At 44.8% G+C, this 21575-nt stretch overlaps 1 protein-coding gene across 2 annotated transcripts in view; it reads left to right on the forward strand.

Moving 5' to 3' along the window:
* The window catches only part of Limk2 (LIM domain kinase 2), a 67725-nt gene that overhangs the window by 12344 nt on the left and 33806 nt on the right, over positions 1-21575 (forward strand). The window contains exon 2 of one of the 2 annotated variants that reach the window (XM_048343323.1): positions 3207-3303. In XM_048343323.1, the coding sequence (XP_048199280.1) occupies positions 3207-3303 (97 nt within the window). Of the gene's footprint in view, positions 1-3206; positions 3304-12996; positions 13529-21575 lie in introns of those variants that run through there. The other variant, XM_048343325.1, reaches the window with a different exon arrangement.

The raw sequence follows: 21575 nt of genomic DNA on the forward strand, positions 1-21575 counted from the left end.
ACTGAGAGCAGTGATAGGTAGATAGCTTTTTCATAGGCATGGCTGTGCAAGGGAGGAGAAGCCTCAGTAGAAGCAGGGAAAAATGGGATCCAGAGTTGTTTTAATAGGGAAGACTTGAATTGTTTGGGGGTTTTTGTTTGTTTGTTTGTTTTATTTTTGCTAGGACTGAGACCTGAACTCAAGGCCTGGGCACTGTCCCTGAGCTTTTCTCCATTCAAGGCTGTCATCCTACCACTTGACCCACACAGCTCCATTCCCAGTTTCTGCTGGTTAGGTACAGTTAAGTCTCATGAACTTTCCTGCCCAGACTGGTTTCAAATGGTGAATCTCAGATCTCAGCCTTCTAGGTAGCTAGGACTATAGGCCTGAGCCACTGGTGCCCAGCTGAGCTTATTTAAATGGAAATGAAAAGGAGCCATGGTGGGGGTCCAGATAGAGAGATACTGAAATTGGGCATCTTCTAAGAGATCAGATAGGATCGAATCCAAAATGGGAGGGGCCATGCTTAAAAGAGCATGCTCTCTGTAGACACTGGAGAGTCTTGACTTCCAGGTGGGGAGTCTGGGTGAGCCAACTAAGATTGTGCTATGGACTGAGAAAAGGAGCCCAAGACCTGAACTAGAACCAGGGTGAAGGAGAGAAGCCCACTACAGAGACACTTAAGAGTGGAAGCAGACAACTATGAAAACAGTGTATATCAGGCAGGAGAGAGGAAGGAGTCCTTGATTTTTGTGTCCTTCATGCGTAACACAAGTGTTGATTGAATTTTAAAAGTATGATTATATTGTTATTATTAAGGTGTTGTACAGAGGGGTTACCATTTCTTGACTGCATTTTTGATGTTTCTTAAAACTGGAGAAAACAGGCTCTCAGAGGGTGTGGCAATAACAGGTTTTCTCAAATAGCCTCACAGTGGAAAGTCCTGATCCTTTTGAATTCTGGAAACAGCCAGAAGTAATTCAGAGCCAAGATGTTATGTTGTAGAGGAAAAGTGGGTGGTCGGGTTAAACATCATTCTTCTTGGGTTAAAGAGTAAAAAACAAGAAACAAGGTGTTGGCTCTAAAATAATGAGATTTGTTAGGATTGGGGCAGGACAGCTCATAAACTAACACTGAAAGCCTTTCCATGTAAGGAAGCCAACCATGTTTCAACCAGGTATTTCAGAATTTGGAAAATTCACATTTGTGTTCATTAAAAACCTTCTCACTGGGGCTTGAGGGGTATAGCTCTGTGGTAGAATGCTTGCCTAACATACACGAAACCTTAGATTTGCTCATCCCTCTAATTCATTGTCTTATTTAATGTCTAACATGACCTAGGCCTGGTTTGAATGAGACTCACCTTTACCTTGGAGTTTTGTAGAAAGATGAGATGCTCTCTGACCATTGCCATTCTGCCACCTCAAAGGCAGAAAGGTCCCTCTTGAGAGTTTGAATTTTAGTTTTTAAATTGTATTTTTTGTGCCAGTCTTGGGGCTTGAGTTGGGGGCCTGGGTGTTCTTTTGCTCAAGGCTGACATGCTTTTTTTTGGCCAGTCCTGAGGCTTGAACTCAGAGCTTGAGCACTGTCCCTGGCTTCCTTTTGCTCAAGGCTAGCACTCTACCACTTGAACTACAGAGCCACTTCTGGCTTTTTTTCTGTTTATGTGGTGCTAAGGAATCAAACCCAGGGCTTCAGGCATGCTAGGCAAGTACTCTACTGCTAAGCCATATTCCCAGCCCCACAAGGCTAACACTCTTCTCACTTGAGCCACAGCTCCACTTCCAGCTGTTTTGCTGGTTAATTGGAGGTAAGAGTCTTATGGGCTTTTCTGCTTGAGCTGGCTTTGAACCACAATCCTCAGATCTCAGCCTCCTGAGTAGCTAGAATTACAGGCACGACCACCAGTGCCTGGCCAGAGTAAGAATAACTGATGGGGTATAGAACTTTTATTTCTAGGGAAATAGTGGAGTCCAGATTTTAAATTCTGTCGGCTCCTTTAAGTCTCCTCTGGGATCTGAGAGCACTGGCCCAGAGAGCATTGGCCATCTCAAATGGTACAGAGCAATCTTGAAGTGCCCAGAGCTATGCTCTGTCTATTGATGGCTCCTGTGCCTGTAGCAGTCTGGAGTTACCCAGGGAGAACAAAGCTGCATACACAGCACACAAGGGTGTCTTGTAACCATCTTTCTAGGGCTGAGTCGGGTACCACAGCTTGATTTCAGCTGCCCTCTTTATTTCAAGAAGTAGACATTGGAGCGACACCAAAAATGTTGTTTTTTGAGGAGGACCTGTGCCAATCCCATGCTTTTGTCCATACTGATCTCAGCTCCCACAGCTCCAGAGCATCCTTTCTCAGCCTTTGATAACTCTTTCCCATCTTTCAAGATTCAGCTCAAGTATTCACATCCTCTGTGGAGGGATGAGCAGGAATTCCCATGGGGGGATGAAAAGAGCTGAGGTTTTTATGAGGCAGACCTCAATGTGAATGTCCATCAGCCACTTAATTTGTCTCATACACACCCACTTGAACCAGGCTTCCCAGCCCTGTTTTTCTTTTTAAGTAAAGTAAAACTAGGGGCTGAGAATGTGGCTTAGTGGTAGAGTTCTTGCCTAGCATGCATGAGGACCTGGGTCCAATTTCTCAGTACCATATAAACACAAAAATCCAGGAGTGGCGCTGTGGCTCAAGTGGTAGAGCACTAGCCTTGAGAAGAAGAAGCTCAGGGACAATGCCCAGGTCCTGAGTTCAAGCCCCAGGACTGCAAAAACAAAAAACAAACAGATAAAGTAAAACTTTTGTGTGTTTTTTTTTGTCTCAGTCCTGGGGCTTGAACTCAGGGCCTGAGCACTATCCCTGGCTTCTTTTTGTTCAAGGCTAGCACCCTACCACTTGAGCCATAGTGCAACTTCTGGCTTTTTCCATATATGTGGTGCTGAGGAATCAAACCCAGGGCTTCATGTATACAAGGCAAGCACTCTACCACTTGGCCATATTCCCAGCCCAGTAAAACTACTTTTGAGGCCATGAGTTCTCTGTGTCTCTAAAGATAGACTGAATACTTTCCAGAGATCTTGTCGAAGGGGACATGTCATTGATCAGAGCCTCGGCCTCTTCCAAGAGGAGATTGTGTTGGCTCAATCTTATTCTTCGTGGTCAGCAATCCCTTCCCCTTGCCCCCTGCCTGCTCCCTCAAGCCTCTAACCCTTCTTGGTGTTGTGTGCAGGTGAAGAGGCCTGGAGGTGTCGGGGCTGTGGTGAGCACATCACTTCTAGTCAGAGATGGTATACCATCAACGAAGCCTGGCATAGCTCCTGCTTCCGGTAAGTCAGTCTTCCCTCCTGTCTTTACCTGTGTACTATGGGCTCGAAATCATCTTCGTATTCTGAAAAATACAGAAGCAAGCTTCTGACTTGAATGTAAAAAAAAAAAAAATTTCTTTGGTTGGGGGTGGGGAAGTGAGAGAAATGAAGGAAGGAAGAACAACTCCAAAGCCAGGTTGAAGTAGAAGAATCACAAATAAGCCAAGTACAACAAGGTAGTAGAGAGCCCTTTCTAGGCCCTCCTCCATCACCTCCACTTGATACTGATGAGGAAACTGCAGCCCAGAAAGAGTTGATTTCTGCATCTCCACTACTACTTATATTAATACTCAAGGGTTGTTTTTAATGCAGTGGGTAGTACTGGATACCTTGCTAGGTACCTTTTCCTTTGCTTTTTGTGCCTGGGGCTTGAACTCAGGGCCTCGGTGCCATCCCTGAGCTTTTGTGCTCAAGGCTAGTGCTCTACCATTTGAGCCACAACTTTACCGCTATCTTTTTTGGTAGTTAGTTGGAGATAAAAGTCTTACAGACTTTCCTACCTGGGCTGGTTCAAACTGCAGTCCTCAGAGCTCATCCTCCTGAGTAGTTAGGATTCCAGGTGTGAGCTATCAGTGCTGACTTTTTTTTTTTATGCCAGTACTAGGGCTTGAACTCAGGGCCTCTTGTTCTTATTTGGCTTTCCCCCTAGGAGCTGATGCTCTACTACTATGAGCCATGCCTTCAATCCAGCTTTTTGCTAGTTCTTTTCGAGATGGGAGTCTTAAGAGACTTTCTGCCTGGCTTGACTTCAAACAGATCCTCTAGATCTTAGCCTTCTAAGTAATTAGGATTACAGGCATGAGCCACTGGCACTCAGAATCCTAGTTTTCAAATTAACTTCATTATAGCTCAGATTATTGTGTAGAGGTAGCTCAGTTTCTTGAAATTACACAGATTTTTTTTTTAAAATCACAATTGGGGGCTAGGAATATGGCCTAGTGGTAGAGTGCTTGCCTTGTATACATGAAGCCCTGGGTTCGATTCCTCAGCACCACATATATAGAAAAAAAAGCCAGAAGTGGCGCTGTGGCTCAAGTGGTAGAGTGCTAGCCTTGAGCCAAAAGAAGCCAAGGACAGTGCTCAGACCCTGAGTTCAAGCCCCAGGACTGGCAAAAAGGAACCAAAAAACAAACAAACAAAAAAAAGAATCACAGTTGGCTCTTTTTCCTTATCTGGGCTACTAAATAGTCTATCACATAGACTTGTTGAGATTGAACTGAATGATATATGCAAAGTGCCCTGTACATGGTAAGCACCCACTGAATGGGTCTTCCTTTCTCTGCTCCATTGGTATCCTCAAAGGCGGGTGCTTGTTTTTGCCTTCTCCAGAACAGAAAAGACTGCCCAACCCACAGTCATTCCACATTGGCAGAATGTCTTTCATTCTGCCTGCTGGGGAGGCTGAGTGGGCATGTTGGCCCCCAGAGCCCAAGTGGGCTGGGCTGCAGTGGTGTCCTGAGAATAAGTGAGACTGTAAATAGGCCCCAGTGCTGTAGATTCCAGCTCCCACGTGGCTTTTGTCCCCCTGTGCTGGTATCAAATAATTGAGGTGACCTTTAAGTACTTGGCCTCTCCTTGGGAGCTGGGGACAGGGGCCACAGGAGGAACCTGGAAAGATCTGGCTTCTAAAAGAGGAAGCTGGTAATGTGGCTTAGCGGTAGAGTGCTTGCTTAGCATGCATGAAGCCCTGGGTTCAATTCCTCAGTACCACAGAAACAGAAAAGGCTAACAGTGATGCTGTGGCTCAAGTGGTAGAGTGCTGCTAGCCTTGAGCAAAAGAAGCTCAGGGAGAGTGTCCTCCCTGAGTTCAAGCCCCAGGATTAGCAAAATAAATAAATAAATAATTTTTAAAAATAAATAAAAGAGCTGGAGAGGAACCAGCATTTCCCTGCCCTGTTAGCTCCAACTCAGTGCTATTATTTTCTCTGTGGTTCTTGTTTGCCTTGGTTCCCCCTCCTTTCACTCCTGGGGAAGTCACTTGTACTTTTTCTGTGCTATTTAGTATGACAGGAACAGAGTGTCAGAGTCCTAAGGGACCTTCGGAAGAAAGCCTTTGGTTCTCCCTTTCATTTTTGAGCTGAGACTGACAAAGAATAGAACTGACTGAGTTCCGGGAATGGGTCTTGTCTTGCCATCTTACTCACATGGTCCAGTTTGCTCCTGCCATTTGCCTATTGGTACAATTACTTTCTGTTCAGAATGAGCGTGACAGAGTAGAACAAGCTAATCCTTAGAATTTCTGGATTTCCCGGGGCTAAAGAATATCAGAACTAGCAGGGGCTACCATCTGTATTTTACAAGTAATCTGTACGTTACAAATAAGAGGGTTGCATGGATCATACAGGCTGTGGGTGACAAAGTTGGCCTTAGCACAGGTTCTGGGTCATTTATAGGTTGAGTCAGATGTTAGCCTGTTAGAGAAGTGTGTGTGTGTGTGTGTGTGTGTGTGTGTGTGTGTGTAAGAGAAAGAGTGAGAGACACAAATGCATATACATAAGAAAAAGTTAGGCATTAGGCAAATTAGGTGGCTCATCACACCTGCAATCCTAGCTAATCAGGAGGCTGAGATCTGAGGATCGCAGAAGTCAGGCCAGTCAGGAGAAAGTCTGTGAGACCCTTACCTCTTATGAACCAGCAAAATGCTAACCTGACTGAAAAAGCTAAACTATAGAACACAGAGGACCCAAGTTCAAACTCCAGTACCTACACACACACACACACACACACACACACGCGTGCGCGCGCACACACACACACACACACACACACACGAAAGGCATTAATCAAGACATAAGGGCACACCCTTATAATCTCAGAGGCTACAAGGATCATGAGTTCAAGACCAGTCTGGGCTGGTCAAAGGGGAAATAAAAGGAAAGAAGTAAGTTGTGTTAGCGTGGTGAGTATAAGTGGTAGAATGAGGGTGTCTGGTTTTAAATCCCGAGATTACCTGATCTTATGTGACTTCCCTGAGCTTCAGACACTTCATCTGTAAGATGAGGATAAGAGTATCACTCATCTTACATGCTCTTTAGGAATGTGATGCCCTGTAAAGTGCCTAGCAGATGACTTGCCACTTAAAAAAAAAAAAAGCCTTGGTAATAATCATCAGCTGTCACTTCCTCTTGGGTCATATATATCTGCATACACCTTCTTGTATATATTTATTTCTCTTATTACACAGTCATTGGTCATCCAGAATTAAAGGCCATTTAGAACTATCTTGGCACAGTTAGATCAAAGATCATGCCAGAGGGGAAGGTAGAGTATCTGTGTCTCCTGGTTACAGCTTCATGTTGAAGACAGAGACTGGAATCCAGCTCTTTAGGGTATCTTCCAACTCCTGAACTTTCCCATGGTAAATTCATATTAGATGACATGGCTCCCTCCAGTGGAGCTTGCTAGTTTGCCCTGGGGAGAATGGCTATCTTTTGGAGCCAACTGGACTTCTGCCCAAATTGGAAGAAGATCTTTAGGGTTGGGAAAGAACCGTGTTTGTTCAACACTAAGAGGTAACTGGGGTTATGGGGCATCAGGTTGAGTGATCTTTTAAGATCTCTTCCACTCCAGCTTGCCTGTGATGCTAATGGATTTAGGTGTGTGGGTGTGGGCCTGGTGGAAACCGGACTTTCCCTTCTGAGCTGTTTGCAGAGAAATTCTGACTTCATGGCTCCCTTCCAGCCTTCTCTTGCCCAGCTGGACTACAGTTACTGTGAAGGAAATGACTTTTCTTTTCTCCTTCCCCTGACACCTTTGTTTTCCTAGTGGCAGGGTGGGGCTGGATTTTAGAGACCTTGTTGGAGTTTGGCCCAAAGCTCCCCCCACCTCACTTTCCCTTCTCCCCTTCTCCCTCCCCGACTCTACAGTCACATCCTTGATCCTGCCTCTGATAGCATTCTGCCAGATTATCTTGGGGGCCCAAGACAATAGGAAACCTTCTTATGGATTTAAGGCTGGGACTTGGGACTATGCAGTAGAAGCCAGCAGACAAACCTCTTGAAACTAGTCCTGTTTATAATTATGCTGCTGCAGTTGGGCATTTTGCCAGGATCCTTCTGAACTGGACACATGGTGAGCCAGTCCTCCTGCTTCCTCTCCCCTGTCTTCCCACCAGACCTGTTTAAACTCTTGAGTCCCTCTGGCCTTCCTTCAAACAATGCCATTGGTTTTAGATCTGGAGTCATGCTCTCTGAAGTTCTCTGGAGCTGGCTCCCTGCCCACTGGGGGCAGGAGAGCAATCAGAGGTCATGACATCTGTCGCTGACGTTCAATTGTAGAGCTTTCCTGACTACTTGACTGAGTTTTGGTTGTCGCTGCAGTTATGGTGTTAGGGATGAAAGCTAGGGCCTTACGTGTGCTAGGCAAGCATTCTGCCATTGAACTATATCCCTGACCCCTTTTCTCAATTCTTTTTTTTTTTTTTTTTTGTGGCCAGTCCTTGAACTCTGGGTCTGGGCACTGTCCCTGAGCTTCTTTTGCTCAAGGCTAGCACTCTACCACTTGAACCACAGTGCCACTCCCAGCACTGACTATTTGAGCTTTCTCTTGTGAGACTTAATTGGTTATGCCTGTGGTCTGTAAAGGTGTAGTGCTCGCAGAAGCCCGGCCATTTCATCAGTTGACAGACCATTTCCGCTCAATTTGTGAAAACTGATGAAGAAATGGCAGATGGAACCGCAGTGTGGTATAATGGCCGGCTGGCAGCAGGGTACTTTCTGTGATGCTTTTCTGAAGCCACATTCATGTTGCCTTCCTCTCACTGATAGAATCAGAATTACAGTAATAGTAATTCACTGAGCGCCATATCATGTCCTAGCATTCTATATGGCTTATCTCATTTAATCCTTAAGACAACCCAGTAAATGTAATACTCATCTTGCCTACTTTAAAAATCAGACACTTGAGCTGGGTGTAATCCTAGCACTCAGGAGACACAGGCAGAAGTTTGACACCAGCCTGCTGGTCTACATAGCAAGTTTGAAGACAGCCTGGGCTATGTAGTGAGACCTTGTTACAAAATAAAAAAAAAATAATAATGATAAATAAATAAAGGAAAGCTACTTTCTTTGAGTCAGAGCTAGTTAAGAGCTTATCTGGGATTTGAACTCGTGCAATTTTACCTCCTTCCTTTCCAGAGTCAGCATTCCTGAATATGAGCATGCCCTTTAACCTTACTGAAGGTCAGTTTCCTCTTCTGTAAAAGAGGGTTAAAACCCTCAGCCTGTCTGCCACATGCTGATATGTGTCAGGTAACAGTGATGAGCTCTGTTAGGCTTTTCTGGGTCTCTGGCAGTAGGTGATGCAACACTGCCATCTGCTGTTGAGTTGTGGACACTGCTGCCACATTTATTGGCCCAAGCTTTAGATTCAGGCTGTGACCTTCTCCGGAAACTGTTTGCTTGTTTGTCCAGTTTATCTGAAAGGAAACAACCAGCCAGTAGGTCATTATAGCTGCCTGGAGCCTGCTTGACCAAGGAAGGAAGGACAGGCACCTGGGCCTTCCCTCTGCCCCCACAAGAAACACCCACTTAAACACAGCATGTGACCTTCAAGGTGCGTTAATTCTGCTCTTTTCTTTGTAAGTGAGAACCAGGCCCCCAGAGAAACTCTACAGTTACTGTACTGAAGGAAGTATAGAGGTGGAGAGTTGGATCATTGACATTACACATTATATTAAGAACTTTACTTGCCTGATTTAACCCTCAAAATTGTCCTGTAACTTTATACAAAGCAGGAAGGTCTAGAAGGTAGAGTAACTTGTCTAAGGTCACACAGCTGAGTGTGTGTGTGTGTGTGTGTGTGTGTGCACGCGCACACACGCACATGTAGCAGCTAGGAACTGAACCATGCTAAGCACATACTCTACTACTGAGCTACATCTCCAGCTCACCCAGCTGACATTTAAAATCAGGTCTTTGGCTCCCAAAGTCTTTTTTTCCCCTCCTTCCACTGGACTCCCATGGAAGAACCAGTGAACTTGAAGTCAGAACACCTGGTTTTTGTCTGAGCCAGGCAAGCTATACATGTTGCAAATTCTTGAGCCACATGGATCTCTCTCTTTCTCTCTCTCTCTCTCCTTCCTTCCCTCCCTCCCCTCTGTCTGTCTGTGTCTCTCTTTCTCCTCTCTCTCTCCTCCCTTCTTTCTCTCTCTCCTTAGCTGGTATACTACCACCTGAGCCACGCCTCCACTTTTAGCTTTCTGCTGGTTCATTGGAGATTACAGGTGTGAGCCACTACTACCCCGCTCACTCTTCCAGTCTTTAGTATCAGATAGATCCTTGTAAACTCAAATAAAAAATGTTCCACAGCTGGGTGCCAACAGCTCAAGCCTGTAATCCTAAGATACTCAAGAGGCTGAGATCTAAGGATCACGGTTCAAAGCCAGCCTGGGCAGAAAAGTTCATGAGCCTCTTACCTCCAATAAACTACTTAGAAAAAGCCAGAAGTGGTGCTAACCTTGAGCACAAAGAGACCCAAGGACAGTGCCCAGTACAGTGCCCAGGACCTGAGTTCAAGCCCCAGGACTGGCAAAAACAAAAATGTTCTACCATCTGAGTACCAGCATGATGTCATAGGTGGAAAATAGCTGATCTCATATGACTGGTCATAATTTTAAAAAATGAACATGGCAGGTTGACAGTAGGACATACGAATATAGAGCTCAATAGATGGGCTGGAGCAAAAGATTCTGACTTGAGGATCATCCACCTATGAGTGGAAGCCAGGGGTGTACATAGACAGCCTAAAGTTACTGCATAAAACTGCCACACACTGGCTTATACCTACTTTTATCTCCAGTTAACCCCAAAAAAGCTGGAACTGCTCAGGGACAGTGCCTAGGCCCTGAGTTTGAGCTCCAGGACTGGTACAAAAAATTTTTTAAAAAGTTACATGAAACTATCTTTAAGCTCAGTGTGTAAGTTGTATATGAAATATAAATAAACTTTATATTTAGATTTGGGTAAGATTTCTCATCTATCTAAACATTCTAAAACACTTCTAATCGCAAGCATATTGTTTGTGCTAGTCCTGGAGCTTGAACTCAGGGCCTGAGCGCTGCCTAAGGGTTACTCAACCTATAGTAGCAGAGGAAGAAAAGGGGGAAGGGGGGTAGAGTCAGTCTGTGTCCCAGCTTCACCAGCTAACCACCTGACTGGAGTCAGCTGCTTAACTTTTCTCTGCCAGTTTCCTCATTTATAAAAGAGGAATGGTTTCCACCATCAATGATTGTGATGCAGATTAAATTTGATCCTATATTCAAAGTCCTTATCACTTTTGATAGAACGTAATCATTGTTGGCATTTGTTATTTGTGTCTGTCATTCTTGAAATGTTCTTTTCCCTTGGTCTCTGTGGCATTCCACAATCTCCTGTCTTCCTCCTACATTTCTGGTAATTCCAGTTTTCTGCTTCTCTCTCCAGCTCTGAAATTCCTCTAGGTGCACTGTCTTAAGCACACAGCCCTGTCTTTTTTTTTTTTTTTGCCAGTCCTGGGGCTTAAACTCAGGGCCTGGGACTGTCCCTGAGCCTCTTTATGCTCAAAGCTAGCGCTCTATCATTTGAGCCACAGCGCCACTTCCGGCTTTTTCTGTGTTTATTGGAGATAATAATATCATAGACTTTTCTGCCCAGGCTGGCTTCAAACTGCAATTCTCAGATCTCAGCTTCCTGAGTAGGTATCTAGGATTATAGGCAGGAGCCACCAGTGCCTGGCCAAAAGCTGTCTTACGCACACCTTTGACTTCCACTGCTGATCTTGAAATCAGGGTATCTTGTCCAACCCTTCTATTGAGCGCCATTCCCTGTCCCTTACTTTAAGTCAACCTGACATATCCTTTTTTTTTTTCTTTTTGCCAGTCCTGGGCCTTGGGACTCAGGGCCTGAGCTCTGTCCCTGGCTTCTTTTTGCTCAAAGCTAGCACTCTACCTCTTGAGACACTCCTGGCCTTTTCTGTTTATGTGGTGCTAAGGAATTGAACCCAGGGCTTTGTGCATGCAAGCACTCTACTGCTAAGCCACATTCCCAGCTCCCTGATATATCCATTTTTCTCTAATTCTTTTTTTTTTTTTTTTTTTTTGGTGGTGGTGGTCTTAGAGATTAAATCCAGGTCCTCACAAATGCTGGGTAAACACTTAAGCCACGCCCTAGCCCTGGTTTGGTCTGTTATTGTTGTTATTGTAGTTGTTGTATTTTAAGATAGGATCTTAGGACTCTGGTTGCCCACACTGCTTCAAACTTCTGAGTTGAATAAATTTTCCAGTTTCAGCATACCTACTAGTTGGGACTACAGGTGGCATGTCACTGCACCTTTCCCTGACATGCCCAGTTTCCTCAGATTCAGCTGGCTCTCCACCTTCTTCCCTAAAACTGGCTCCTTGTCCCTGTAACATAACTCACTAGGTGTCACTAGAATCTGCTCACTGCCTAAACAGGAACCTTGATACTTCTCTCTCATCCTTCATAGCCAGGCCTATCAGTTTCACCTCTAGCTCATATTCTGAATTTCTTGCCATTTCTTTCTCCACTAGCCTGTTTCAAGCTACCATCCTCTCTCATCTGGATAGCTACAGTAGCCACTGTCTCCCTGTAGTCTCTCCCAATGACTCAGTACCTCCCATTGCCATTCTCTCCAGACGCAATGAGCAATTTATTTTATTTTTATTTAATTTAATTTTTTAGTGCTCTTACTGGGGCTTGAAGTCAGGGCCTCACTCACTTACTCAGCTTTTTCACTAATAGCTGACACTACCACTTAGCTTTACAGCTCCATTTCTGGGTTTCTTGCTGGTTAAGTCAGATAAGAGTCACAGATTTGTTCACCCAGGCTGTCTTCAAACCTCGATCCTCATAGCTCAGCCTCCTGTGTAGCTGTGTAGGATTATGGATGTGATCCACTGGTGCCTGGTAACAACAGTGAGTAATCTTTTTAGGATGACTACATTCACACATAGTTGTCTCTTTCCTTTTACAGTTCCATGACTTTCCAGTATTACTGGATAAAGACCAAAATTCCTAACACGACCTCTAGTAAAGTTCCCATTGTCTGACTTCTGTCCATGTGTCTGAGCCTCCTGCTCTCTGTACTGTACTTCATTCTCACTGATTTTTTTTTGTTGTTGTTGTTGTTGTTTTGGGGGGGTCAGTCATGGGCCTTGAAATCAGGGTCTGGGAGCTGTTCCTGAGCTTTTTTGTTTGAGGCTAGCACATTACACTTTGAGCCACAGTGCCATTTCTGGTTTTCTGGTGGTTAATTGGAGATAAGAGTGTCATAACTTTCCTGCCCAGGCTAGCTTTGAACCATGATCCTCAGGTCTCAGTCTCCTGAGTAAGTAGAATTACAGGCATGAGCCACTAGCACCCAGCTTCACTGATTTCCTTTACATGGCCTCAAACACACCCTCTTTCCTGCTGACAAGGGCTGTGCCACAGTCTGGAATGCCACCTCACTCTCTTTTTGCCTAATTAACTCCTGCTCATCATTCAGATCTTTCCCGAATGACTCAGGGACATAGCTACTCCTCACCCCCAAAGAATAGGTCAGCTCCCCTGTCTAGCTCTCCAAGGCTTTTCCTTTGAAGCTTCTCTTGTGGTTTCAGTTACACATTTATTCATGTGATCATCTTCTTCATGACATCATGGGATGTCTGTAAACATCACTTGGTTGGGGACTAAAAGGTTTTTTTTTTCCCCTCATTGTGTCACTACCGACACAGTGTTGGCACAGGAGGGGAAATCGCTGAATGACTTGCCAGAACTGACCAAGAGATATGATGCAAGTGCGGCCTTTCCTGCGCTTCTATTTCCCCATGTCCTTCCCTTTGCAGCTACTGTGGCTGCAGTTCCTGTAAGGGGCAGGGAGCCATTGGTTCCAAACAGGGGGTTTTGGAAAAGTGTCTGCAAGTGTCAAGGTGAGAAGATAAGGTTTTATCTTCTGCCTTCAGAGGAACCATCACACAGTGAGAAGCTGGGGAAGCTGGCCCAGGAGTTATCTTCTCCAGCAGCAGGTCTGGAGCTGTATTTCTCTATAGCCATCAGCCATATTTCTAGGTACCCAAGCCTTATTTCTATAAGGCTTGGGTACCTAGGTACCACTGGAGAGAAAGGCAATGGAGGAAGAACAAACTCAGCTACTTTAACCCAGAATAATTATGAATTTCCATTAAATCTGAAAAATCTCAACTCCAGTGGTAAGTCAATTTGGTTATTTTATTTTGGTTTTTGTTTTTGTGCTGGGCCTGGGAGCTGTCCCTTAGTTTTTTTTGCTCGAGACTAGCATTCTACCACTTGAGCCACAGCTCCACTTCTGACATTTTGTTTGTTAATTGGAGATAAGAATATCATGGACTTTCCTGCTTGGGATGACTTCGAACCCGAGTCTTCAGATATCAGTGTCCTAAGTAGGTAGGATTACAGACATGAGCCCCTGGTGTCCGCTGCAAGTTTCCTTTGTTGTTGGAGTTTTGTTTTGTTTTGTTTTTGCCAGTCCTGGGCCTTGGACTCAGGGCCTGAGCACTGTCCCTGGCTTCTTTTTGCTCAAGGCTAGCACTCTACCACTTGAGCCACAGCGCCACTTCTGGCCATTTTCTGCATATATGGTACCAGGGAACGAACCCAGGGCTTCATGTAAGGCAAGCACTCTTGCCACTAGGCCATATTCCCAGCCTTCCTTTGTTATTTGTTTTTAAAAATTTAATCTTTGGACTGGAAGAATATATGATTTAACAGAGTGTGTACTCAGAATATAAAAGGTCCTCTCAGGTCCAACCCCTAATACTGTAAAACAATTGTTATTATTACTAAATGTAAAATAATAACTTTTATTTACCTTTGAAGGGTTGCCTTAGCTAAAGAGGCCCAGCAAGTACAGAGTAGAAAATATGGAATACTAGCACATTATTCCTTACTCTCTGGCACTATAGTTGGTTTACAGTGGAGAGAAACAGAAAGATAAGCTGACAGTTTCCAAGAATTTGAAAATGAAAATTGTCTTCTGTTAAACTAGTGAGGTTGATAACTATATAAAATAAGAGCAATATAATGTGGCAGTTAAGACCACAGACTCTTGAAACAGAGTTCTTGGGCTAAAATCCTGGTTCTACCATCTATAAGCTATGTACTTTGGGCAGGTTACTTGCCATTTCTGTGCTGTATTTTCTCATCTGTAAATGGAGTTGCTAATGTCCTGCCTCCTAGTCTTACAGGCTGAGTGAAGTCAGGTGTAGCCGTAGGAACAGGGCCTTGCACCGAGTGAGCACACGTGAATGATAGGCATTTGTTATTAGCTAAAAAAAAACATGTCTGCCAGGACTGAATTATATGTGAATTGGTGATTATTTTGTATACCTAAAGAATGAATTTTTTTCAAATATAACTTAGCTTAAATACCAATATAATAATGAATAAGTGGTCAGCAGTGAAATGGAAAGTGTGAAGGCAATGAGGCAAAACTAGTGATGTGTCCAGCAGACACATCCCCTGAAGACAGGGATGGCTTGATCACCCCTGCCTGGGATAAAGTCTCTTCATGGTTGTTCCTTTCCCTTTAAGTCCTCACATATAGAGCAGTCTTCTGATCACTAAATCAGAAGGCTACTTCCTGAGGGCAATGTTACAGGGTCTTACGATGTTGCTCATGCTAGTTTTTAAACTCCTGGGCTAAGTCAGTTGTCCTGCCTCCCCTTTCCAAGTAGCTGAGACTACAGGTATGCCCAACCACTGTGCCTGGCTATGAGATTTTGATCCTGGGAAGCATCTGGAAATAGTAACTTTAGGGGAGGTGAGTGCTTTGACTTCATCTGTCCATTTGTAAATGGATAGTGAGGTTATACCTCTCTAAGTATGATGAAGTCCAGTTTCTAGACGTAAAGACCAAAAACCAGATTCAGACAAGGTCATTCACTAAGGTGCCAGCCTTGGAGAGTCTCTGGGTTTGGCCAGCCAACCTTCTTCTGGTCACTACCATTACATCTTTCAGCATTGACATGCAGTATGGGATTTTGTTTGATTTTTGTCTTACTTAAATCCTTCCTTTTACCTAGGAAAAAGCTACCCAGAAAGATTCAGTGGCTTGGATAAAATCACACAGCAAGTGTTAATCCCAAGGATTTATTCCCCAGTGCATAAGAATGTCTATGTGAACTAGCATTAATATCAAACATTGCATTTTTTCTTTTTTATTTACTGCCTTTTCCCCTTCTTCCTTCTCTTCCTTCTTCCCTCCCCTCTCTTCCTCTTTCTTTCCTTCCCTCCTTCTTCCTTCTTTCCTTCCTTTCAAGTGTTCTGGGACCAAACTCAGAGCCTCATGCTAGGTTGCACTGAGCCACATGGAGCCCTTTTATTTTCTGATATTAGTGTCACAAAGCAGCAGTAAGTAGAAGAGATTACCTTTGGGGTTGTGATCTCATTAGGAATGCTTACAGCTCATTCAGATAAATCTCAGCTGTTAAAATGACAAGTCAGTAGCTATGTGACCTCAGGATGGAGGTCTAATTTTCTGGTAGTGACTATCTGGTGCCTAAACTTTGTGTGGACATATACACAGCCAGTTGTGGACTTGAGGCACAAGTTTCCATTCTAAAAGCCAAACTGGCATCTGTAAACCAGTGTTCTTTCTGGTGTCTCAGATTTCATGTCCTGTTGGTTGGGAAATTCTGTTCACTTAAATACCTCTGATAACCCTCAGACTCTCATCAAGTAGGTCTGGTCTTTTATGACTTATTCCTGTTCTTTGTTACCATCCTGAGCTCCTCTGGCCACATGCACCCAGTACTATAGCTTATGGATGTGCTCACTGTTACGTGATCATACCAGGCTCCTTTATGCCTCAGTGCATTTGCACATGCTGTTCTTTCAAGCTGGAAGCCTCTTGTCTGCCTGGCAATCAGCCTCTATAAAGTCAGCTGATACATCCTGTCCTCTGGGGAGGACCAGCCCCCCACCCCCATCATCCACCCCTACCACTCCTCACCAATCAAAGGAGGCTTTTCCTCACTCCTTATTATCTTCCTCATACTTCAGTTATAGCCTTGGCGGTATTTGTTTACACATCTAGCTGTACTCTTAGAGTATAAAATTCTCAAGGGTGGAGCCGTATCTAATTCATCTTTCTGCCCCAGAGCTTAGCAGAGGATGTGGAATGCAGCAGGCACTCAGAGTGCAGAGTGAATGATGTGTTTGTCAAATGACTGTTTGGATACTTGAATAAAACTCTTCCAGGGTACCCTCAGTATCTCTTTGTCCTACAGTGCTCTCCCAGGCAATGGGCTTTTCTTCTGAGGTAGCTGATGAAACAAGATGTCAGCCTGTAAGTGTCAAAGTTCATGAGATCGCCTGCCTTTTGCAGCTACAGCAGTCCACTGTGCTGTTTTTACTTTGTTCTCTCCACACATACACCAAAAACTGTAGGGATACTAACAAATTCTTTTTCTTTGTGCTCCTCACCATTACCAAAAATAAACCCTGAGTGCTTAATGCCACATTTGAAGTTGCTTTTTTTCTTTCCCGTGTCTCAGACATACTCTGTCCCTGCCTTCCTGACATACTCTGAAGCGTTCACCATCACATCACAGTATGCTCCACTCCACTCCATCAGTAGTATCCACTCTTCTAGAAGCAACATCTGTTTCTGCAGTTGGCTAATGTGTATTGTCACACATACTAAGAAAGGACTCTTCTTCTGAGCTATCCCCAGTCCTAGAGATAGCTCTTACGTAGAATGATTTTTTTATTTTTTTTTGCCAGTCCTGGGGCTTGTACTCAGGGCCTGGGCACTGTCCTTGACCATTTTTTCCCTCAAGGCAAGCACTCTACCTCTTGAGCCACTGCTCCCCTTTAACGTAATTACAGATGAGAATCTCACAAACTTTCCTGCTCAGGCTGGCTTCAAACAGGATCTGAGATCCTCAGATCTCCTCCTCCCAAGTAGCTAGGATTACAGGTGTGAGTCACCAGCCCCAATTTAGAATCATCTTTTTATATCATACCCTGATACCACTACAGTGCCAGTGAGAAAGGAAGGAGGCAGCTGCCACAGGTTACAAGTGAGAAAGAATGACACCAGGAAGGCAAAAGTGCCCAGCAACCCAAGGCTTAACAAAAATGTCAGTCACCAAACATGAATTTAAGTAGCATTCAGAATAAGATGAACAACCTATCTGTGCATCCTCATTTGTAATAGCAGAATAATGATGGTCCTTTTGGCTAGAAAAAAATTAAGCACAAAAGCCCTTAGGAAAGAATAAAGCAGTGTTTTTCAAGGTTCAATGTGCATTGCAAACACTGGAGCTTAGGGCTGAGAGTGTGGCTCACAGGATAGGTAGTACTTGCCTAGAAAGTGCAAGACCCTGAGTTCAAAGCACCCCCCTCACACCCCCCCCAAAAGAAAAACACTGAGGCTCCTGACTCATCTCAGTGACTCTGGTTCTGTGCCAGGGATGGAATTCAGGAATTTTCCTTTTTAGCAGGGTGTGCAAAAGAGTTCAGTGTAACTGTTCCTTCAGCCATACTTTGAGAAATACTACATGTATCATATAGTAAGTATAAAACAGTTATTTGAGGCAGTTTTAGTGTATCGGACTCAAAGTCTAAAATATGGGTTAAATTCCAGTTCTGCCAACTCAGTTTGTGACCTTAATAAGCAACAACCTTCTCTATTGGGGAAGAACCTTCATTCCATCATATATAAAAAGATGACAGCTTCAACTCCCATAGTAATGAGAATTAAATGAGAGCATGCATCCACAAGCCCAGCTCTGTGCCTGGCTCATGCAATTCAGTGTTTCCTGGAGTGAGAGCTAAGTATCCATCAGCCCTAAAATGTGGCATCATGTTAACTTTTGTCATCTTTTTTTTTTTTTTCCAATCCTGGGCCTTGAATTTAGGGCCTGAGCACTGTCCCTGGCTTCTTTTTGCTCAAGACTAGCACTCTACCACTTGAGCCACAGCGCCCTGGCTTTTTTCTGTATATGTGGTGCTAAGGAATCGAACCCAGGGCTTCATGTATATGAGGCGAGCACTTTACCACTGGGCCATATTCCCAGCCCTGGTCATCTTTTCTAGGAGTTCTACTAGAGTTTTCTAGAACTCCTGGCACCCACTTGGTTTGTTTATGCTGTATATTGTACATTCTTTTTGAAGCTTGGATATCTATTTCAGCATCTAGGAACAACCTACAGAAGAGCCCTTCCTTTGTACATTGTAAGTGCTTTCTACACATTAATTCTCACCACACTTCTAGTACGGTAGGTGTACATAACAGGGGGCTGGCTATTGTGTTGATTTAGTAGACGTCTATGGACATCTGGTGTGGGCTGTGCCTGTGCCAGGCACCAGGAGCACCCAAGCACCTGTCCTTGTGTAGTTTGGCCTGGCAGTAGGTAGAGGTGGGCACAAAACATTTGTGTGCGATGAGCTTGGGATGTGTTGAAGGAACCCTCCTTAAAGGAAAATGAGTAGTCTTTTAGAGTTGGGTTGTTAAAAAGAGAAGAAAGCTGCCAGCTGGGCACATAAGTAGCTGCAGAAGGAGCCAAGAGCAGAGGTTTCGGGACTACTGGGGAGATGTATGTGATCTGGTCAGGAGGAGAGTTGGCAGGACGTGGCCAAAGGAGCAATCCCGATGGGAAAACTAAAATGGCAGCCCCAGGCTCCTGAGTGAAGTGTACCTGGTGGGCTTTTACACACACACACACACACACACACACACACACACACACACACACAGAGCAAAAACAAACAGTAGGGGAAAATGTGAGAGTTTGCTGTAAACCACAGTGCTTTTTTTTTTTTTTTTTGCTTTTTATAAAGAAAATGTAAATAATATTCAGATGGTAGAACATGCATATTCTCCCCTCCTTGCTTCTTGTCTCACTATGGTAAGAGAGAAACCAATTACCTAGTGGTTTTGTTTGTTTGTTTTGCCAGTCCTAGGGCTTGAACTCAGGGCCTGGGTTCTGTCCCTGAGCCTCTCTGTGCTGAAGGCTAGTGCTCTACCACTTTGAGCCACAGAATCACTTCCAGTTTTCTGGTGATTCATTGGAGATAACAGTCCTAGACTTTCCTTCCCAGGCTGGCTTTGAACCATGATCCTCAGATCTCAGCCTCCTAAGTAGCTAGGCATGAGCCACTGGTGCCCAGTTTGTTTATACTGCACATTGTCCACTCTCTTTGGAGCTTGGATTTTTTTTCACTTTATATCTTACCCAGGAATCAATGTCTATTTCAGCCAGTAGGAGCAACCTGATTATTTCTAACAACCATGGCATCCACCCACTGATAGGCATGAGACTTGTTCCTAATCTAGCATTCAGCAGTGCTGAACTGTTTGAACATGTCTGCCTATCCATAGGAATATTTCTCTAGGCAAAATTTCTAGCTGTGGAATACCTGGGACCCTGTTTAAAAAAGACAACTGCTGCTGCTGCGGCTGTAGTTTAGAAAGTGATATAGAAAGGAGAAGCAGGGGCAGGAAAGATGGCCAGTGACAGGATATCCATGTGCTGACAGGGGTGTCTGTGTGCTCAGGATTGAGAGGTCCCAGATCCCCCCCCACCCACCCCCCACCCCCGGTTCCTTTCCCTGGTTGGAGTCCTCCCATCCAGTAGAGGGCCTCCCACAAACACACTTCCCCAGATTTTGGATTATTTCTGCAGAGCCTTCTTCCCAGGAGAGGTTGAGGTGATTCATTCATTCACCACTCCTCCCCTGAGCATTTACTGGGGCCGCCTGGAAGGCTTTTGTTCTCCGGCTAGTTACAGGTGCCTTGAAGCCCTAAGTCTCAGCTGGTTCTGAGGAGTCAGTTTGCCCTAGTCCTTGCCAGGTTTCCAACTTGTGAAACGTGCAGGAGATTAGCACCTCTCCTTCCCTTTCAGCTCCGACTGGAGCTGCCAGTCCAAGGATCCCTGCTGTTCCCTCTGGCAGCCATAACTGCTGAATCGGCTGCCAGGAGCTCCAGGGACCGAAAAGAGGCACTCCTCTCTAGGACCAGTGACCAAAGAGGGGACAATGTGACTTTTCACCTCCCAGTTCTGGGTGGTTTGGGCTCTTTGAAGTTGGCCCTGAAACCACACACTTGGTCTGAGCTGCCAGCAGCTTATCACATCTGGGGATCAGTCCTTCAAAGATTCCTCCTGAAGGCTGGATTTATGGGGGAGGAACGGGTTCCTCCTGGGAGGGGCTTCCGCTTCAGCTCAGGACCTGGGGAGACAGCTGTCCATCTTCGAAGCAGGGTGCGTGTGTGGGGGGGGGTTCTTTTGTGGCACTGAGAAGTCCTCACCAATTCCCCACTGAATCCTTTGTAAGGGTAGTGGGGGGAGAGAAGGCCCACAGCATCCCGTTCACATTCCTAGACACCGACTCACTGCGCCCGCCGCCACTGGAACAGCAAAGCTGTGTGAAATGTCAGGAGGAGTTATGCTCATGCACTCCCTGGCCCCCGGTCTCTTTGTGGCTTTCATTTGCTTCCATTTGCACTCTGTTCATCAGATGGAAATCAGAAGGTACAATTAGAAGATAATTTGCTAGTTCCAGACTTAATTTGGAACCCCTTCCTTGCCCGATCGAATTACAGGGGAACATAATAGATTTGGGGGGAGAAACAGTTGGCTCTGTAGCTAGAAGAAAGAGAGCTCCCAGCCCTCCAGCTAGGTAGTCCTTTCAGTATCCTCCCTCTTTTCCTCCCTCCCATCTCCTACCATCTCCTCTGTAGCTCTTGTGTGGCCTCCAGGCCAGAATCCTGATCCCCCTTAAGGCCAACTCGAGGATTAAACTCAACTTGAGACCCAAGGAAAATAGGGAGCCCTCAGGAACCTCCTAGGACTGAAAAAATGTTGAAGCTGGAAGCTATTTAGAGACCAAACCAAGGCCCAGACAGAGGCAGAGACTTGCTAATGGCCATGTAGCTAGCCATAGTAGTTGTAACAATAGCCTTAATGATATTAACAGCTAACATTTATCAATCTTTAATGTGTTCCAGACTCAGTGCCAAGGGCTTATGTGCAGTGCATGGTCACATTTAAACCCAGACAGCCTGGCCAACAGCCCAGGTTGAGCTGTAGTATAGTATGATAGAGCATAACCTATCCTGTCTAGTTTAGGTTCGATTCCTGATTTTACTTCTCAATTATATATCTAGATGACTGCACACAAGTGATTTAGCCACTCTGTACCTCAGCCCCTTTCTCTGCAAAGGATAGGGTGTCACAGGATTCCATATCCTAGAGGTTAATTCATTCATTCACA

This window comes from Perognathus longimembris, chromosome 3 (genome assembly GCF_023159225.1).
Source record: "Perognathus longimembris pacificus isolate PPM17 chromosome 3, ASM2315922v1, whole genome shotgun sequence".
Classification (NCBI taxonomy): Eukaryota; Metazoa; Chordata; class Mammalia; order Rodentia; family Heteromyidae; genus Perognathus; species Perognathus longimembris.